At 44.5% G+C, this 18532-nt stretch overlaps 1 protein-coding gene across 7 annotated transcripts in view; it reads right to left on the reverse strand.

Moving 5' to 3' along the window:
- The window catches only part of EP400 (E1A binding protein p400), a 116407-nt gene that overhangs the window by 24079 nt on the left and 73796 nt on the right, over positions 1-18532 (reverse strand). For 6 of the 7 annotated variants that reach the window (XM_075012362.1, XM_075012363.1, XM_075012361.1 and 3 more), the window contains 13 exons: positions 16999-17093; positions 15965-16263; positions 14012-14214; positions 13748-13917; positions 13351-13547; positions 11217-11328; positions 10173-10316; positions 2999-3157; positions 2637-2720; positions 1811-1942; positions 1661-1705; positions 1417-1570; positions 278-519 (listed from right to left, as the gene is read on the reverse strand). In XM_075012362.1, the coding sequence (XP_074868463.1) occupies positions 278-519; positions 1417-1570; positions 1661-1705; positions 1811-1942; positions 2637-2720; positions 2999-3157; positions 10173-10316; positions 11217-11328; positions 13351-13547; positions 13748-13917; positions 14012-14214; positions 15965-16263; positions 16999-17093 (2036 nt within the window). The remainder of the gene's footprint in view (positions 1-277; positions 520-1416; positions 1571-1660; positions 1706-1810; positions 1943-2636; positions 2721-2998; positions 3158-10172; positions 10317-11216; positions 11329-13350; positions 13548-13747; positions 13918-14011; positions 14215-15964; positions 16264-16998; positions 17094-18532) is intronic. The other variant, XM_075012359.1, reaches the window with a different exon arrangement.

The raw sequence follows: 18532 nt of genomic DNA on the forward strand, positions 1-18532 counted from the left end.
AAGATGCACCCAGAAAAGGGCTGATGCAGCTTACTTCCTTTGAAGAACAAAGGGAAATCATACACTGAAATGTGAGGGAGATTCATGGTTTGGTCACTGATCTGTCCATGCAGCAGTGCAGCTGTATGGTGCCCTGCATCCAGAACAGACAGTAAAAAGTGTCAATTTAGCCCGAAGGAACCACAAATAACATTGCAGAGATAATGTCAGAAAACAGCCATATCCAAAGTTAATAATCTGATAGCAAAACAAAGACACTGGAAAGGGTTCATCTTACCTGCAGTAGTGCCCAGTCTTCACTAATCAACCACTCAGGATTGTCCTGTCCTGGCTCTGCAGCTGGTTTGACAAGAGTTGGCAAAGGCTTCGCAAACTGTGTTTGCTGCTTCAACAGTATGTTCTTCTTTTGTTCTTTGCCCTCCCGTCGCATTTTCAACATCCCTGGAGTGGCTCGGTCAAAAAGAGATCGAGGCGGAATAACAGTCTCTCCATGGCGCTGCTTCTTCTTTCTGCCTGCAGCTGGAAAAGTGATGCCATCTTCACTGACTCAGTTAAAGAGAGCATTTTGTTAAGGCAAGCACAACATACAACAGTAACTATCCAGCCATGAGTAAAACCACTGACTATAAGTTAAATCCAGTGGTTACCTATTAACAGGTATAATTTAACTCAGTGATATTCAGAATTCAGTGGTTCAGGAGCAAAATCAGCAATCAACATTACCCAAAAGAGCCGCAGTAGTGTGAATTCATTGCCTCATTTATTATAGTATTATAATTATTGTCACAGCAAATAGGTTAGCAACTTATTGCAATCTGATAACTTACTTTGTTAACCTAGTTACAGCATCCTGACCATTTAATAATTAAATCAGAGAGCATTACAATAGCGTGCAATGCAAGAGCCATAGGAGACACATTGGAGAGCCACGTGGAGCTTGCAAGCCTCAGTCTAAGTATCACTGGTTTAACTAAATCTAACATGGCTGGTCATTTTTATAATGGTTCACGTTACTTTTAACATGCCAGGTTTTAAACAGCTAAGCATATTAAAAATTAACTTTGACCTAACTGCTATATTAAAAGAACATGTTTAGAAATGAGATATTGTTTACAATGTAACAGACAATGAAGAAAAAAGGGAATCTTGAAATAAGCAGTAAGCCACAAGGCATGACTAGCCAAAGACATGATTATATGCAAGTGATAGTTCATGACTATCTTGTTTCAAAATTGATCCTCCAAGTATTAAATGGAAAACTTTCAGATGCTTCAAACCTGCACATAAAAACTGTACAATGAGATCTACTGATATTTTTGGATATTATGTGGGGCCAGGTGCTGGAAGACACCATATGAAATTTAATTTTGCCTTCTGCTAGTAACTTCTCAGAACTTTTTTGAATCAAACATTTACCAGATGGATCCGTTTTGTGTCGCTTACGCTCTTTCCTGACGTATACTGGTGGCAACTTAGACTCTGGAATTGGGGTGGTATCATACATTAAACACATAACAGAATCAATGTAGATGTCATTGTCATCCTGAGGTGGGGTAGGAGGTGTCCAAAGCTGCACAAAACACAGTACACAAGTCATCATGATTTGTCAACTAACTACAGATTTCTTTTCTTCAAACACATTAAAACCTGTATGACTTACTGGCATTATTTCTGTTTGTCCATCTGGGCCCTCATATACATATTCCTATAAATCAAAGAGAGACAACAGTTCAAATGCTTTCATTGAACTGACTGCCTAAGACCAAGAATGAACAGATTTTAATTGACACAACAAGTGTTAAGTGATTACCTTGTTGTATGCATCCTCCCGAGTGTAGGTAAGTAGTTCCTCCTCTTCTTCCCAAAGCATTTTTTCCTCCTTTTCTTTCTGTTCTTTCAAGTGATTAAATTCCCATACTTTTTTTGCGGCTTTCAGTTCCACCTAAACGACAACTCAGTCCATTTATAAAACTCTACACAGTACTACCTAATGGACTAAAATCTTTACAGGGACACAAACATTTTAAGAAATGGGCAAATTCAATTGAAATTTTTAATTTTCAGGCAAAGCTCTCTTTAAACATTATAACCTACATTTAAGAGAAAAAAAAAACTTCAATGACAATCTAGTAAGATGCTTTCTGCTCTACAGTGATGTTTAAAGTGGTTCTTGTCTGTGGCTAAATAAGCTCAGAGCTGGGCTCCTAACCTGGCTCTGTCAGACATCTATGAGGCCTTGAGCAAGATAGCTGGGCCCCAGTCTTGCAATTCACGCATGTGCTCAACATAACTCAAATAAGCAGTCCCCTTGAGGTCCATGGAACTACTACATTTCAAGTGATACACATGCACGAGTGTTTGCAGTACCATGGGTATGAGTGTCCCTGCCTTAGCTTCCATTTACAAACTGAGAATAATAGTTGCCTACATCTAAGGGGTCTTGGGAGGATATATTCAATAATGCTTATCTGGTGCTCAGGATACTACGGTGTCAAGGCTCATAAAAGTGTCCAGAACAAATCAAATATCTCTGGAGTAGTTTTCACCTCATATGGAAAATGTACATATGATCATGTATTCCTGCTGGTACGTGCTGCAGAAATATAACAGAGAATATGTATTCACTGGTCTCTTACCTCACTTACTCTTGGTTTACCCTCATCAAAGGCAACATGGAAGAGCTCCAGATAATTCAAAGCATATTTTTCAATTGGTGTAAGCTAAGGGAACACATGAAGAGAGTAAAGTTATTGTTGAGGATAATAAAGTTAAAGTGCAAACAGACGTTGCTAAAGTTATTGTTTAAAATAAGCCTCTTTTGTTTACGGTGTAATAATGCCCTATGGAAGTCAGATGGAGGTTTGCCAGTTATTTCAATAGGAGCAGTATCAGACTCTTACAAAGCAAAGTTGCTCTGAGGTCAGAGTGCAGAAAATTGAAGTTTTTGAACTAAATTATCCCAACTATGCAAGAAAAAGTTCATAGAAAGTCATGGTACCTGATCCACCACAGCAACTAACTCCTGCAGTTGTGAAGGCTCTTCTTTGTACTTTGGCTCACACAGTTCTGAAATTAAAGGTTCTGTGCTTGATTTTACTCTTGTTTCTTGTACATGTTTATCTGGCTCTTCATCTTCTCTTTCAATGCTGTTGAGCGCCTTTAAAAAATGCAGGTTTTAAAAGATGCAATATACCTTTAGAAAAATAAGCTTACAATGGAAGATGCAAAACCCACTGAAGTCAATGGAAAAGAATCTCATGGACTTCAAACGACTCTCAAGTTCTCTGAAGATCATAAATAAAGCCAGAAATTAACACAGGGAACAAGCTGTCACAATAAAAGAGTCAAGCACTGTTGTAGTGGCACAGCCTTAATAAAGAGAAGTTACTCACCGTAGTAACGGTGGTTCTTCGAGATGTGTCCCCGTGGGTGCTCCACAATAGGTGTCGGGCTCGCCCGGCGCCGCAGATTGGAATTCTTCTAGCAGTTTTTCCTGGATCACGCATGCGCCGGCGCGCGCCGCTCCCCTGCACGCCCCCAGCCACATGCGCGATCCGGTCCCCGCCAGTTCCTTGACCAACCGCCTCAAATGCTCCTGAAAAACACCAGACAGAGATCCGAAGTGGGGAGGATGGGCGGGTGGTCGAACACCCATGGGGACACATCTAGAAGAACCACCGTTACTACGGTGAGTAACTTCTCTTTCTTCATCGAGTGTCCCCGTGGGTGCTCCACAATAGGTGACTACCCAGCAGTAACCCAAGAAAGGAGGTGGGTAATCAGTTTATGTGCAGCTTGCCCCCGAAAGGACTGCTGTCGACAGACGGGTATTCTCTTCGAATACCCGATGTAGGGCATAATGCTTGGCAAAGGTGTCATAGGATGACCACGTCGCCGCTCTACAGATGTCTTTCACGGCGATGCCCTTGAAGAAGGCTGTTGACGCCTCCACCACCCTGGTGGAGTGAGCCCAAGGCAGGGCCAGCAAAGGAGTCTTTCAAAGCTCGTAGCACATTTTTATACAGGACACAATGTGCTTTGAAATTCTCTGTGAAGAGACGCCTTCCCCTTTTGACCCGGAAGTGAGAGACACTAGAAGCCTGTCCATTTTCCGGAAGGACTTAGTTCTGTCTATGTAGAAGGCCAACGCCCTCCTCACGTCCAGGATGTGCAGGCGTGCCTCTTTGCTGGAGCTGTGAGGCTTCGGGTAAAACAAGGATAAAACTATTGTTTCGTTAAGATGGAACTCTGAAGAAACTTTTGGAACAAAGGCCGGGTGCAGCTGTAAACTTACCGCCTCCTTTGAGAATACTGTGCAGGGCAGCGTTGCCATAACTGCTGCAAGCTCACTGACCCTGCGAGCTGACGTAATTGCAAGGAGGAAGGTTGTTTTTATAGTAAGGAGACGTGGGGGAACTGTGGCTAACGGTTCAAAAGGTGGACCCGTTAGCGTGCTGAGCACCAAGTCCAAGTTCCACGATGGTGGAAGCGGTTTCCGAGGGGGGTACAGGTTTACCAACCCCTTCAAGAACCTGGTAACTATAGGATGGGCGAATACCGTGGGCCCCTCCTCTGTATGCCAAAAGGCTGATATAGCGGCAAGGTGGACTTTTAGCGAGGATAAGGAAAGCCCGCCCCTCTTGAGGTCCAATAAGTATGCTAGTATTATCGGTATAGGAACGTCAAGGGGAGCTAACTGTTTGGCGGAACACCATGCAGTGAATCGAGTCCATTTCTGCTTGTAAGTCTTCTTGGTGGAGGTTCTTCGGCTACTTTCCAGGACTTGCTGTACTCCCTCCGTACATGTGCTTTCTAAGGAGCTGAGCTATGGATTAGCCATGCTTGTAGGCGCAGGCCCTGAGGGTGCAGGTGCACTATGGACCTCTGAGCCTGCGTGAGTAGGTCCGGAGCCACCGGTAGAGGGAGCGGTGGGGGGTCCGACATGCGCAGAAGCAAGGGAAACCATTGCTGCCGATCCCACGTTGGGACTACTAGTATCATGTGAGCTCTCTCCCTTCTGGCTTTCTGCAAGACCTTGTGGATAAGCGCTGTGGGGGGGAATGCGTAAAGTAGGGGGCCCTTCCATGAAATCTTGAATGCGTTCCCCAGGGACCCCCGCCCCAATCCTGCCCTGGAGCAGTACTGGGGACACTTCTTGTTGTGCTGGGTGGCAAACAGATCGATCTGGGGAAACCCCCATGTATGAAAGATTGGTTGTAGCAGATCGGAGCGGATCTGCCACTCATGCGTGAGTGCGAAGCGCCTGCTCAGCTGATCTGCTTTCACGTTGTGAACGCCTGGCAAGTACAAGGCTTTCAACGTCATGTTGTTGGCGATGCACCAGTTCCACAGTCGGACTGCTTCCGCACATAGGGCACGGGATCAGGCTCCTCCTTGTCAATTTATGTAAAACATAATGGAGGTATTGTCTGTATTGATCCCTACTACTTTGCCATATATGTGGTCTCGAAAATGTTTGCAGGCGTTGAACACTGCTCTGAGCTCCAGTATGTTTATGTGCAGTGTCTGTTCCGCAGGGAACCATAGCCCTTGCGTCACCTTGTCGTCGATGTGCGCTCCCCATCCTATGTGGGAGGCGTCGGTAGTAAGAAAAATAGAAATTTGTGGTTGGTGAAAAGGCACCCCTGCTAGCAGGTTCTTGGGGTTTACCCACCACACCAGGGATCTGCGCACCTCTGTTGTGGGTGACACCACCCTGTGGACAGTGTGGGATGCCAGCTTGTAGACGCTCGCCAGCCAATGCTGCAGGCTTCGCATGTGCAATCTGGCATTTTGTACCACAAACGTCGCTGCCGCCATGTGGGCCAGCAGCTGTAAGCACGTTAAGACCGGCACCGTGGGGCTGTATGTGATGACTTGCACCAGCGAACTGATGGCGCGGAAGCGGGTGTCGGGTAGGTACACCCTTGCTGTGATAGAGTTTATGCGTGCCCCTATGAACTCTATGTCTTGTGTGGGGTCAGTCTTTGACTTCGCGAGGTTGATGACTAGGCCCAGCGAAGAAAAATGTGTCCACTGTGACGCGGATCATGCGTACAACCTCTGCCTTCAAGGCCCCTTTCAGTAGGCAGTCGTCCAGGTGTGGGAATATAAACACCCCCTGTCTGTGCAGGTAGGCTGACACCACTGCCACGGTTTCGGTAAAGACTCTGGAGGCCGAACGGAAGAACCCTGTACTGGAAGTGTTCCTTGCCGACCATGAAGCTGAGGAAGCGCCTGTGTGCTGGGTGGATCGTTATATGAAAGTAAACATCTTGTAAGTTGAGGGCTGCAAACCAATCTCCATCGTCCAGTGCCGTGAGTATGGAGGCAACTGTGATCATCTGAAAACGTTGCTTGCGTAAGTAGCGGTTGAGGCCCCGAAGATCTAAGATGGGCCTCCAGCCTCCTGTTTTCTTCTCTGTGAGGAAGTAGCGTGAATAAAAACCTTTCCCCTGGAACTGTTCCGGCACTCTTTCCACCGCCCCTATGAACATAGGGTGGTCCACCTCCTGCTTGAGCCTCGCCTCGTGGGTAGCATTCCGGAGGTGAGGCCTGGAAGGAGGTTTCGTCGGTGGGAGCGACTGGAAGGGGATCGCGTAACCCATGGCTATGATCTCCAGCACCCATTTGTCTGTGGTGATCTTTTGCCATTGGGAGTGAAACGGTCTGAGGTGATGATGGAACATGAGATGAGAGTGGCATTGCGCGATGGTAGTGATAGTGCAGCCCTCGACATGCCCGTCAAATGTGTTGCCTTTGGGCCTGTCCCGAGGGTGTACGGCTTTGTTGAGAACATCGTCTGGGAGTTCTGTACTGTTGCTGTTGTTGATGTCGCCCTTGGTCGTAGCCCCATTGATACTGCGCACGCTGTGGTTGGTACAGGTAAAGTCTTTGCTGAGGGTAATATTTTTTCTTCCTATATGGAGGAGCATAAATACCCAGGGTTCTGAGTGTAGCTCTCGAGTCCTTACTAGAGTGGAGGACCGAGTCGGTTGAATCTGCAAACAACTTTTGCGTGTCAAAGGGAAGATCCACAATCTTCGCCTGTAGGTCCCTCGAGATACCCGATGTCTGGAGCCAAGATTCTCTACGCATGACCACTGCTGTAGCCATTGAGCGTGCCGCCGTATCTGCCACATCCAGGGCGATCTGGACTCCCGTTCTCGAAGCTGCATAGCCCTCTTGCACAATTGCCTTTAACACCGGCTTCTTATCTTCCGGAAGTGAATCCATGAGAGAAGTAAGCCTGGAGTAATTATCAAAATTATGGTTCGCTAGGTGTGCCGCATAATATGCCATTCTCAGTAGCAGGGTGGAAGAGGAATATACCTTCCTGCCAAACAGCTCTAGCTTCTTGGCATCTTTGTCTGATCCCCCCGATTTGTACTGAGAAGTCTTTGACCTCTGCTGGGACGACTCGACCACCAAAGAATTTGGTTGTGGGTGACTGAAGAGGAACTCCATGCCCTTTGCTGGGACGAAGTACTTCTTATCTGCTCTCTTGTTCATCGGCAGAGCGGAGGCCAGAGTCTGCCATATGGTAGTGGCTGACTCCATAATGGCTTCATCCAGCGGGATAGCAATTTTGGATGAAGTCGGGGGTCTCAAATTTTTCAGGAGTTTGTGATGTTTCTCCTGCACTTCTGCCGTTTGAATGCCTTACATGAAAGCCACCCTTTTAAACAGCTCCTGGAACTGTCTGAGGTCATCCAGGGGAGCGACATCCCTGGGGGCCATGGCCTCATCTGGGGAGGATGAGGAGGAACCACTAGAATAAACCTCCCTCGAACTCTCAGGTTCCTGCGGCCAATGATACACCTGCTCGCTGGAGGATTGCGAAGGAAAGTCTCGGGGTTCTAAAATTAACTCCCCTTGAGATAACTGTGTTTCCATCCCCGATCGAGAGTGTCCAGGGGGGTATTGGACGGCCGGGGGGGACCTGCCCCTGGGCGTAGGCCTCGGGTGTCTGTGTCCAGCATGATAAGAACGACTATGGCAGTACGGGCACGGGTCCGGGGATGGAGACCTAGACCACTCTCGGGGTGTGTACCCCTGATGTCTGGGAGAGCGAGACCTCCGCGATGACACAGATAGCGGTGAAACTGGTTTGTGGTAGTACTCCAGGGGATCCAATCCCAGAAAGGGTGAAGGTGGCCCAAGCCATGGTGACATTGGTTGGAGGAACGGAGGAGGTGGTTCTGGATAGGCCGGTGGACACCCAGGCCTTCCAGGCAGCGTGTGTAGCACAGGGGGAGGGCTTGTTGTCAGTAGCAGCGCAGCCCTGTCCGGAGAAGGGCTGCGGTGCTGGGTTTTTGTTCTTGCCTTTCCCTTCCCCTGCAGGGCTGGCACCGCCCCCGCCCCGTGCCGGGGATCTCGGCCCCACTGTCGGCGCCGCGCTCAGCCTGCTCAGCTGTGGTGCCGCGCAGGTAACGTCCTCCGGCGCCTGTAGGCTCCGTGCCTGTTGACCCTGCACCGTTGGTGCCACAGGCGTCGGTGCCGCCTGCGGCGGTGCTGCCCGTTCCGGCGCTTGCCTGGCCAACGCTCTAGGCGCCGCGTGTACCAGCTGTTTTGTAACTGGAGGCTCAGCCTCTGCCACATGCGCTGCCGCGCTGCCGCTTGCCTCAGTATGCGGCTGGGGGCTGTGTGCTACGCCCATCCCGCTCACTGAAACCGCCGGCAAGGATCGAGCTGGGGAGAGTTTCCTCCGTTTCTACACCGAGGGGGTCAAAGAAGCTGCCTTCCTCTTGTGGAACCCAGAGGGCCCTTCTGGTTGAGGCCTCTCCGGCAAGTCCGGCTGCAGGGCCTTGTCAAACAAGAGCATTTTAAGACGCATTTCTCTGTCTTTCCTGGCCCTGGCTGTGAGCTTAGCACAGTGGGAACACTTCTGGGTAACGTGTGATTCCCCCAGGCATCGGATACATTCACTGTGCCCATCGGAGGCCGGCATAGCTTCACGGCAAGACTCACACTTTTTAAAACCTGAAGAGGCCATCGCGGTGAGTCTTTTACTGTTAATAGGGTACTTAGCACTTAATCCGTGCCTATTTACCCGAATCGCGGACACCGGCCTGCAGGGCAGCGGGCGGCCTACTGGCCTTACGTCCACTCTTGTTCTCCGCTCCTCTCTCTCTTTTTATTATATATATATATTTTTTTATATTCTCTTTGTCCTCTTTTTTTTTTTTTTTACCGGAAAAAACAACAATTTACACGTAGAAACGCTATCTAATCTGACTCTGGCCGTACCCTGAGGGGATTCCGTCTGCAGCCGATGACGGTTGAGAAGGAACTGGCGGGGACCGGATCGCGCACGTGGCCGGGGGCGCACAAGGGGAGCGGCGTGCGCCGGCGCATGCGCGATCCAGGAGAAACTGCTGGAAGATTTCTGATCTGCAGCGCCGGGCGAGCCCAACGCCTATTGTGGAGCACCCACGGGCACACTCGATGAAGAACTTCAATTACCAATTATTTAGAGTGAAAACTATATAAATATATATCCTGTCTACTTTGCCGTTAAACTTATTCTTCCCACGCCACGCACTATACTGGTATTTAAAATGAAATATTCAAAAAAATTACTTTCAACCATTAAAAGATGAATAGGCTTACTTTTACATTTCAATATTCCAGCTGATTTCAAATTCAGAGAACAAGCAATTGATTTATGGGATAAACCAAATGCTCTAGTACATTGAAGAAACTGGTAAATTAAAAAGCCGCACTCTTTTAACAAGGTATGTGCACACAGAGAGAATGAAGAAATACTTTTGCAGAAGGGGTATTAACAGGAATAGTTAAATATTTCTGCTTTCCGTGTATGTGTTCACCTCCACTAGTGTTACTACAGGTCAGGTAGAGAAATTTATGTTATGAATGTCAAAAAAAAATAGACCATACATATTATGTGTATTTTTACAACAAACCTTTACACAGGCACCCAACAAAAAGAGCAAATAGCTTGAACGGGATACTCAGCCGTGTATGTTTTATAAACTTGCTAAAACAGAAGAAAATAATATTAAACAAAAAAAAACAACAACCTGACTTATGGAATTCAAAAGCAAGAATTCAAAAAGTTAAAAGTGAACATTTCAGGCTGAGCTAATACTGTTCTACCTGTCCCCGCTCTTCCTTTGATGCCCATTAACACAAATTTGTTATGCAGTTACCTCTATAAAAGGTCTTGCAACCTTGGGTGAGATTGTTTCTGCTGGAGAGGGCTCCTGAGAAAGTACCACAAATTCCTCTGCTTTCACTCTAAAACCAGAATCCTCCATAGGAGAATGAACCTCAAACAGCTCCTGGATAGTTTGCTTGTTAGGAAAGATGAGGGGGGCAGAGGGTGAGAAAAAGTATATTCAGTTTTTCAAGATTATTCAGTTTCTGGTTTTACTCACAATAAACTTGGGGCAAATGAGTTTATAAGTAGGATCTTGGCTAAAAAGACTTTTCTGACAATGTGTGTGGAAAGATGTTCCTTTCTTTTCAGTACATTTTTGTCAGAGGGAAGAGTAAGTGTACAGTTCAAATCTTCCATGTCTGCACTTGACATCCCCATTTTCAGAGCAAAACATTGCCATTTGTATCCTCTACCAAACTAAATCTGTGGGTAAAACACCAGACTGAAATCAAACCCAGCTCTTGAGCACAGCAGTATGCTACCAGGACACTAGGTGGCCCAAAAATCTCTTTAAGAACAGTGTTTTAACTACTAGACATATATTAGACTTATTTAATTCTATCACCACATCCCACTCTAAACTCTGGCTTTATGATTATGATTTGGATTTGGGCTTGTTTAGTTTACAGAAGAGAAGACTTCGAGGTGATTTAATAGCAGCCTTCAACTTCCTGAAGGCTAAAGAGGAGGGTGAGGGTGAGGGTCAGATGGCAGAACAAGGAGTAATGGTCTGAAGTTGAAGAGGGAGAGGTGTAGGTTAGATATTAGGAAAAACTACTTCACCAGGCGGGTGGTGAAGCATTGGAATGCGTTGCCTAGAGAGGTGGTGGATTCTCCATCCCTTGAGGTTTTTAAGTCCCGGCTGGACAAGGTCCTGGCTGGGATGACTTAGTGGGGGTTGATCCTGCTTGAAGCAGGGGGCTGGACTAGATGACTTCTTGAGGTCCCTTCCAGCCCTGTGATTCTGTGTGATTAATATATCATTTCAAATATGGGAAATCTTTTTGGAAAAAAAAGCTTTACTTAAAAGTACCTGGGTTAAAAAGGCCATGGAATAGTCATTTCCCTGAGCAGCTACTTCTCTGATCAAATCTTTAGTGCCATTTTTCAGAAGTTTCTCTTCTACAGAATTACCACTTACAAGCCTAGAAAGAATAGCAGAAAACTTATTAAAACCAGTCTCAAAATGGTTTCCAGAAATCAAGGAATTTTAGCCACCACCTCGAATAATAAATACCAACTTGTAGGGCTTTGTCTAATGGAAGATAAAATGTGACTTTTAAACAGTGCTAGACAGCACATTTTAATTTACATATCTTAAAATTCTAGTGTAGACAGGGCATGTTGTATTTTACACACATGCCAATCGAGGTGAAGCCTAGGGTAGGTCTATACAGCAAAGTTATTTTGAAACATCATCTGCCATTTTGAAATAATTATCCTAGGCTATGTTTACACGGCGCTCCACCCAGCACCGCTGCCGGTAGAGCTGTGTAAACTGAGCTTCCTGGGATTGCAAATGACATGTCATTTGCATACTCACAAAGCTCATTACCATAGCCCTGCGAGAGTCAGGCATTGGTAGAAGGGGGTGCTGTTACTGCAAAGGCTGTGTGAATGTGCCTCTGCCAGCTAAACCCTTGTCACCAGTCCCTATGCCTCAAACAAGGCACAAGGGACTGGCAACAGAGTGGGTTTTAGGCAACCTCACCCCCTCCCACTAAGGCCAAACTCTCGTGGAGGTATGGTAATGAGCTTCATGAGTATGCAAATGGCATGCCATTTGCAATCCCGAGAAGCTCATTTGGTATAACTCTATCAGCAGCGACACTGGACGGAACACTGTGTAGACCAAGCCCTAGCGTCTACACAAAATAATTTTGAAATAACAGTTGATTTCTTTCAAAATTGGTGAACCTCATTCTACCAGGAACAGCGCCTATTTTGAAATAGGTGTTGTTAAGACAGTGAATAAAGCCTATTTCGAAATAAGTCATAGTGCATCCAATGGCTCTATTTCTAAATAGGCTCTATGGCTATGTCTACACTAGCATCCCCCTTTTGAAAGGGGGATGCTGATGAGACACTCTGGGATACGCTAGTGAGGTGCTGCAATGAATATGCACCACCTCATTAGCATAATAGAGCCCACAGCACTTAGAAAGTGCTGCTTTTGATCGTGCACGGCTCCTCTACATGGGGTCCTTTTTGAAAGGACCCTGCACATTTCGAAGTCACCTTATTCCTATTTGGTTATAGGAATAAGGGGATTTTGAAATGTGCAGGGTCCTTTCAAGAAAGACCCCATGTAGAAGAGCCATGCACATGTAGAGGAGCCATGCACGATCGAAAGCAGCTGCCGTTATGCTAATGAGGTGCTGCATATTCATTGCAGCACCTCATTAGCATATCCCAAAGTGACGCAACAGCATCCCCCTTTCGCAAGGGGGGGTACTCGTGTAGACCCAGCATGTGTGTGAAGATGCTGTATTTCAAAACAGCTAAGTGTTAGTTCGAAATGCAATTTTGTGTGCAGCAGCATCATTTCGAAACAATCTATTCCAGAACAGGTCTTCTGGAATAGCTTATTTCAAAATACGAATGTGATGTAGACATACCCCTAGACACCTCCTCCCATCTAACACATTAAGAATACATTATAATTGTAAAACATTTTGGTTAAAACTTGCTAACAGAGATTGAGGACATCTTTTTCCTGATCTGCACAAGCCCCTGACATCATGTTTACTTTGTCTTAGATTTATCACAACGGGTGGACTCTCATTCATAAAACTGTCTTTAGTAAAGAGTAATTTAGCATGCATTAGTGAAACAGACAATTTAAGCATAAATGTTACAGAAAAATTTATGCTTTAAGTTTCTACCATTGATAATTGTTACATTGTGATCAATACTTATATGTGATTCTTAAATCTCAGTCCTGTCTTAACTGTAGCAAGTATTGAGCTCAGATACTCGATGTATTTGTAGCTGTGTGGGAAAGGTATCAAATATATTGTTAATATTTTGGTTGACTTCTTTAATTAGCTGAAAAACTAAGTTCTTTCCATTTGAATTTTAAAATCACATAAAAGCAAAATTCTCTGTTTTAAGTTTTAATTTAAATTAAAGCATGCCATTGTAAAGGCTGGTCCTTTAACAGTCACCTGTATATGTGGATGTCTTTGCATCTCCCAATTCTGTCGCACCATTCCTGAGCCTTTGCATCCATCACTGGGTTTAAATCATTGTCATAGAATACAACAGTGTCTGCCTCCACAAGATTTACACCTGTGGAACGACTGTGAGAGGAAAGAATGGCACAGAAAATGCGCTTGTCTCTGTTGAAACTTTTCATCAGTTCCTAGATGAGGGGGGAAAAATTGGTAAGCAGAACCATAAACAAACACTGAAAAATATTACAATCAGCCTATTGGAAAGAAAAGTGAACAAAATGTAGATTTTCCTCTTATTTTGAAAAGATAAAGAGGGTTTTCTTTCACGTATCAGTGTTCAAAATTAAAATTTAGAAGACTACTGTGGCTAAGGGATAAGTAACCTCACCTGACGCTGCTCCTGGTTAGCATATTCATCAATTCTCACAAATGTCAGAAAATGGAAGTTCAAGAACAGCTCCAGTATATCCAACATTAGAATCATCTGTGACAAAATCAGTACACGGCGTCCCTCAGCTTTCAATTTCTGAAGCAAGACAGCAAGAGCTTCCAACTTCCCTGTGTTTTAGAGAGAAGAGATTTTAAAGACTTTATCAAAAGCATTCAACTGTTGTCAGAAAAGCAGATCTGTATAAAACAGATTCTCGTTTACCTGAATCATACTGTACCAGTCGGAGGTCAGGGAACTGTAGTAAGCATGAAGTCGTAATCTGCTGCAGTCGATGTAAATATGGATTTACCTTCTCCTTAAGATTGTGCTTGAAGACTTTCATCTTGTGACTATATGAAGGGGGAGGATTTGCTACATACAAACATGGAGGAGCAGCAACTGCAGCTGGCAACACACAGCGAGCACTGTAAAATGCAGCAAAATTATTTCAACAGGCAGGAGAAGAAACTACACTTTTAAGAGATCAGTTCTAGCAATGATCTCTCAGTATCACAGTATAATCCCATTATTACATGTTTAAGCATCCTCACAATTGTTTATGTCTTACTAAATATTATAGTGTCTCAAAGAGTAAAATGTTTTAATTGGTTTTTGTGGGTCAGTCTGGATGGTGGCTACAAACCAATTCGTCGCATTAAAACAACGGATTAAACTCTTGAGCTTGCGTACCGAGAACCTCACTCAAACGAGTGATCAGATTGTTGTCAGGATCAGCGTCTATGGTACTAAATATTAATTTCTTCTCAATATTTTGTCAGCTAGTGGAGGTTAAATGAATTTGCTTTAGAAAAAAAGAAAACACGTTGATTCCACAAAAAGAAAATTACAATTAACATGTTCCCTGGCAGTGACAAGGGGTCAGTTGCTCTCCAAAGAAGAAACTTGACAGTCCATGCATAAATCAATCCTCCATTGTGCCAAAGAATAGCAGGTCAGATGTTAAGAAACAGTACCAACAGTACAAATCCTACAGTAAGCATTTCAAAAGAACAACAAAAAGTCTTGTGGCACCTTATAGACTAACAGATATTTTGGCGCATAAGCTTTCGTGGGCAAAGACCCACTTCATCAGATGCATGAGTGGGGGGTTGGTTTCAGACGGGTATTTAAAGAGTGGGGTCCCAGGAAAGGGGGAGGGCCAGAGCTGACAAGGTCTTTTCAGCAAGGTGGAAATGGCCCAGTATCAACTGTAATTATGAAAAGAGGAAAAAACAAGTCAGATCAGACGGGGATGTGAACCTTTGTCAGAGTCTAATGGGGAGCTATTAACACCCAGGGCAGAGAAGCTGCCTTTCTAAGCTGCGAGCCACTCCTTGTCTCTGTTTAATCCTTGGTTAATGGAGTCAAATTTGCAAATAAATTGCAGCAAATTTGACTCCATTAACCAAGGATTAAACAGAGACAAGGAGTGGCTCGCAGCTTACAAAGGCAGCTTCTCTGCCCTGGGTGTTAATAGCTCCCCATTAGACTCTGACAAAGGTTCACATCCCCGTCTGATCTGACTTGTTTTTTCCCTTTTTTGATAAGTACTGTTGATACTGGGCCATTTCTACCTTGCTGAATAGACCTTGTCAGCTGTGACCCTCCCCCTTTTACTGGGACCCCATTCTTTAAATACCCCTCTGAAACCGCCCCCCCCCACATACACTCATGAATCTGATGAAGGGGGTCTTTGCCCACAAAAGCTTATGCTCCAAAATATCTGTTAATCTATAAGGTGCCACAAGACTTTTTGTTTTCTCATAGCTACAGATTAACTTGGCTACCTCTCTGATACATTTCAAAAGAAGTGTGAGATTCTCTTTCTAACTTAAATTTCCTTTGCATCACGGATTTTGAGGAAAACTGCACACATTTTGCTCTACATAACAATCTGAACGCTCATATGCTGAGAAATTCTTCTCACATCCTAATAGATACTCCAAAGAAACCCAGATATACAGGAGATCATGACAATTTTACATGACAAAAGACCACAAACTCAATCATTAAAGAAAAATAATAATGGTTACTGTAATGCACGTTTGTTACTGCAATGTTAAACAACCTAAAACGAACAGGCTTAGAACAGGAAATGGCAGTTTTATAAATGTTTGGAAAGAATTATCTTAATTATCTGAGTAGAAATCCATAATCATGAAAATGACAAATTACCTATTGACAACATGTTTTTGAGATTCCTGCTGCTGATCTGATGTCAGGATCAGGGCTTGCAGTGGATCACTTGGGCCTTCAGAGGCACGCAAAGAAAGGCAACAATTCACAAAGCCAGCCCACCTCCATTTGTTGTCCCCAGTGGAGCAGTGTTGTGGCTCCTTCCTCTCACCAATCAAAGAACACATTCCCAACAAGTCTCTACCATATACTGGAGCTCTGGCACAACGGCGCTCATTGCTAGAAAATATTCTGTCCAGGCGCTCCTTCAGAAGCCTGTTCTTCTCCTCAAATGATTCCTTTGCCAAGAAAAAGTGACAAAAAATGTGCTGCTTATAATGAGGATGACAAGAGCAAGAGTTACTGCAGAACAAAGTCATAAACTTTAAAACAACATAGCAGAGATAAATTATATTTTTTACCATTAATTTGCAAAACTGGCATAGCTACCGTACATGGCTCCAACTGCTAAAGGATTAAAATTTAATGCAGAATTTGAACAACATAATTAAGTTCATCTCTAGTTAAAAGCTGCACTTTCACCATACCTTTAGATTTTCTAGCTTTTGCTAATTTATATTTTACCTTTGTAGTTTCATAAAAAATAGTGTTTTGTTAACTTATATGGACCACTCTAATAAAGGTATAAACTTCCTAGGACACAGCTGACTATTCATCCTGTGGAAGGCTTCTGCAAAAGTCACATAAAAGTTTGCTGTCTCCCCATGTTTTTATGGGTTTCCTTAAAACTTTCTCATCTTTAACACAGATTTTAAAAATATGGCTGTTTCTAAGATTCCACACTGGGTATTTGATGGTTTTCACAATTGTTCCCACAATTGGAGGAAAGTATGTCTTTCTGTGATTACTGCAAACTTATGGTCTATTTTACTATGTAATACTCTATCTCGTACTGCACACATATATTCTAGCCGTATTTATTTAATTTGTAAATTTTATCCCCCTGCTAATTTTAACTGATACAACAATAATTCTGACAAGATATGTATGTACTGGAAAATAATTGCAAATACCTGTGATTGTCCACCATGGCTAGGTGCAGGTTTTAATGCTGGCCCCATGTCACCCGATGTTAAGTTAGAATGTGCAGTTCTACCTGGAATACAAACTAAAGATAAACTAAGTGTTTAGATTTCCTTTTAAATAAAAACTTTTCAAAACTGACACGTCTCATATCTGCAGCTGTATAGCTATAGCATACATAACTTTTCAGTCTTTATGGCCACATAATATTCAAACAATATACTTATCTTGTTAGAATGCAAACAGCTAACCAATGTTTATATCAACTGCTTAAAAAAGAAAGTCCCCAAGGCAGAACAAAAGAATCACTGACCAGCTATCAAGCATTAGCAAGACAAGCTAGACTGGGATGAGTGACAGAGGTGAAAGGTGGCATATCCTGGTTATTCTCTTTTCTGCCAGAAAGTAACCGGTGTATGCATCTATATACATATGGATGCATCTATTTTTACACAGAAAAGAGAATAACCAGGATATTTTTATATATATATAGATAGAGATATAGATGCATACACCGGTTACTTTCAGGCAGAAAAAAGAATATATACAAAAGTTGTTAAGTTTACAAGATAATACAAAGGCAGAAAAAGAGAAGTTACTGACCGTAGTAACAATGGTTCTTCGAGATGTGTCCCCGTGGGTGCTCCACAATAGGTGTCGGGCTCGCCTGGCGCCACAGATCGGAAACTTTCCAGCAGTTTCTCCCGGACCGCGCATGAGCCGGCGCACGCCGCTCCCTTGCGCGTCCCCAGCCACGTGCGCGATCTGGTCCCCGCCAGTTCCTTGACCAACCGCCTCGGATGCTCCTGAAAAACACTAAACAGAGATCCGAAGCGGGGAGGATGGGCGGATGGTGGAGCACCCACGGGGACACATCTCGAAGAACCATCGTTACTACGGTGAGTAACTTCTCTTTCTTCATCGAGTGTCCCCGTGGGTGCTCCACAATAGGTGACTACCCAGCAGTAACCCAAGTTAGGAGGTGGGTAATCAGTTTATGTGCAGCTTGCCCCTGAAAGGACTGCTGTCGACAGACGGGTATCCTCTTCGAATACCAGGTGCAGAGCATAATGCTTGGCGAAGGTGTCATAGGATGACCAGGTCGCCGCTCTACAGATGTCTTTAACGCGATGCCCTTGAAAAAGGCTGTTGACACCGACACCGCCCTGGTGGAGTGAGCCCTACGCGGGGCCAGCAAGGGAGTCTTTCGAAGTTCGTAGCACATTTTTATACAGGACACAATGTGCTTCGAGATTCTCTGTGAAGAGAGACCCTCTCCTTTCGACCTGGGAGCGAGAGAGAGACTATAAGTCTGTCCGTTTTCCGGAAGGACTTATTTCTGTCTATGTAGAAGGCCAACGCCCTCCTCACACCCAGGAGATGTAGGCGTGCCTCCTTGCCGGAGTTGTGAGGCTTCAGGTAAAACGAGGGTAAAACTATAGGTTCGTTAAGGTGGAACTCTGAAGAAACTTTTGAAACAAAGGCCGGGTGCAGCCGTAAACTTACCGCCTCCTTTGAGAATAC

Source organism: Carettochelys insculpta, chromosome 18, assembly GCF_033958435.1.
Source record: "Carettochelys insculpta isolate YL-2023 chromosome 18, ASM3395843v1, whole genome shotgun sequence".
Classification (NCBI taxonomy): domain Eukaryota; kingdom Metazoa; phylum Chordata; order Testudines; family Carettochelyidae; genus Carettochelys; species Carettochelys insculpta.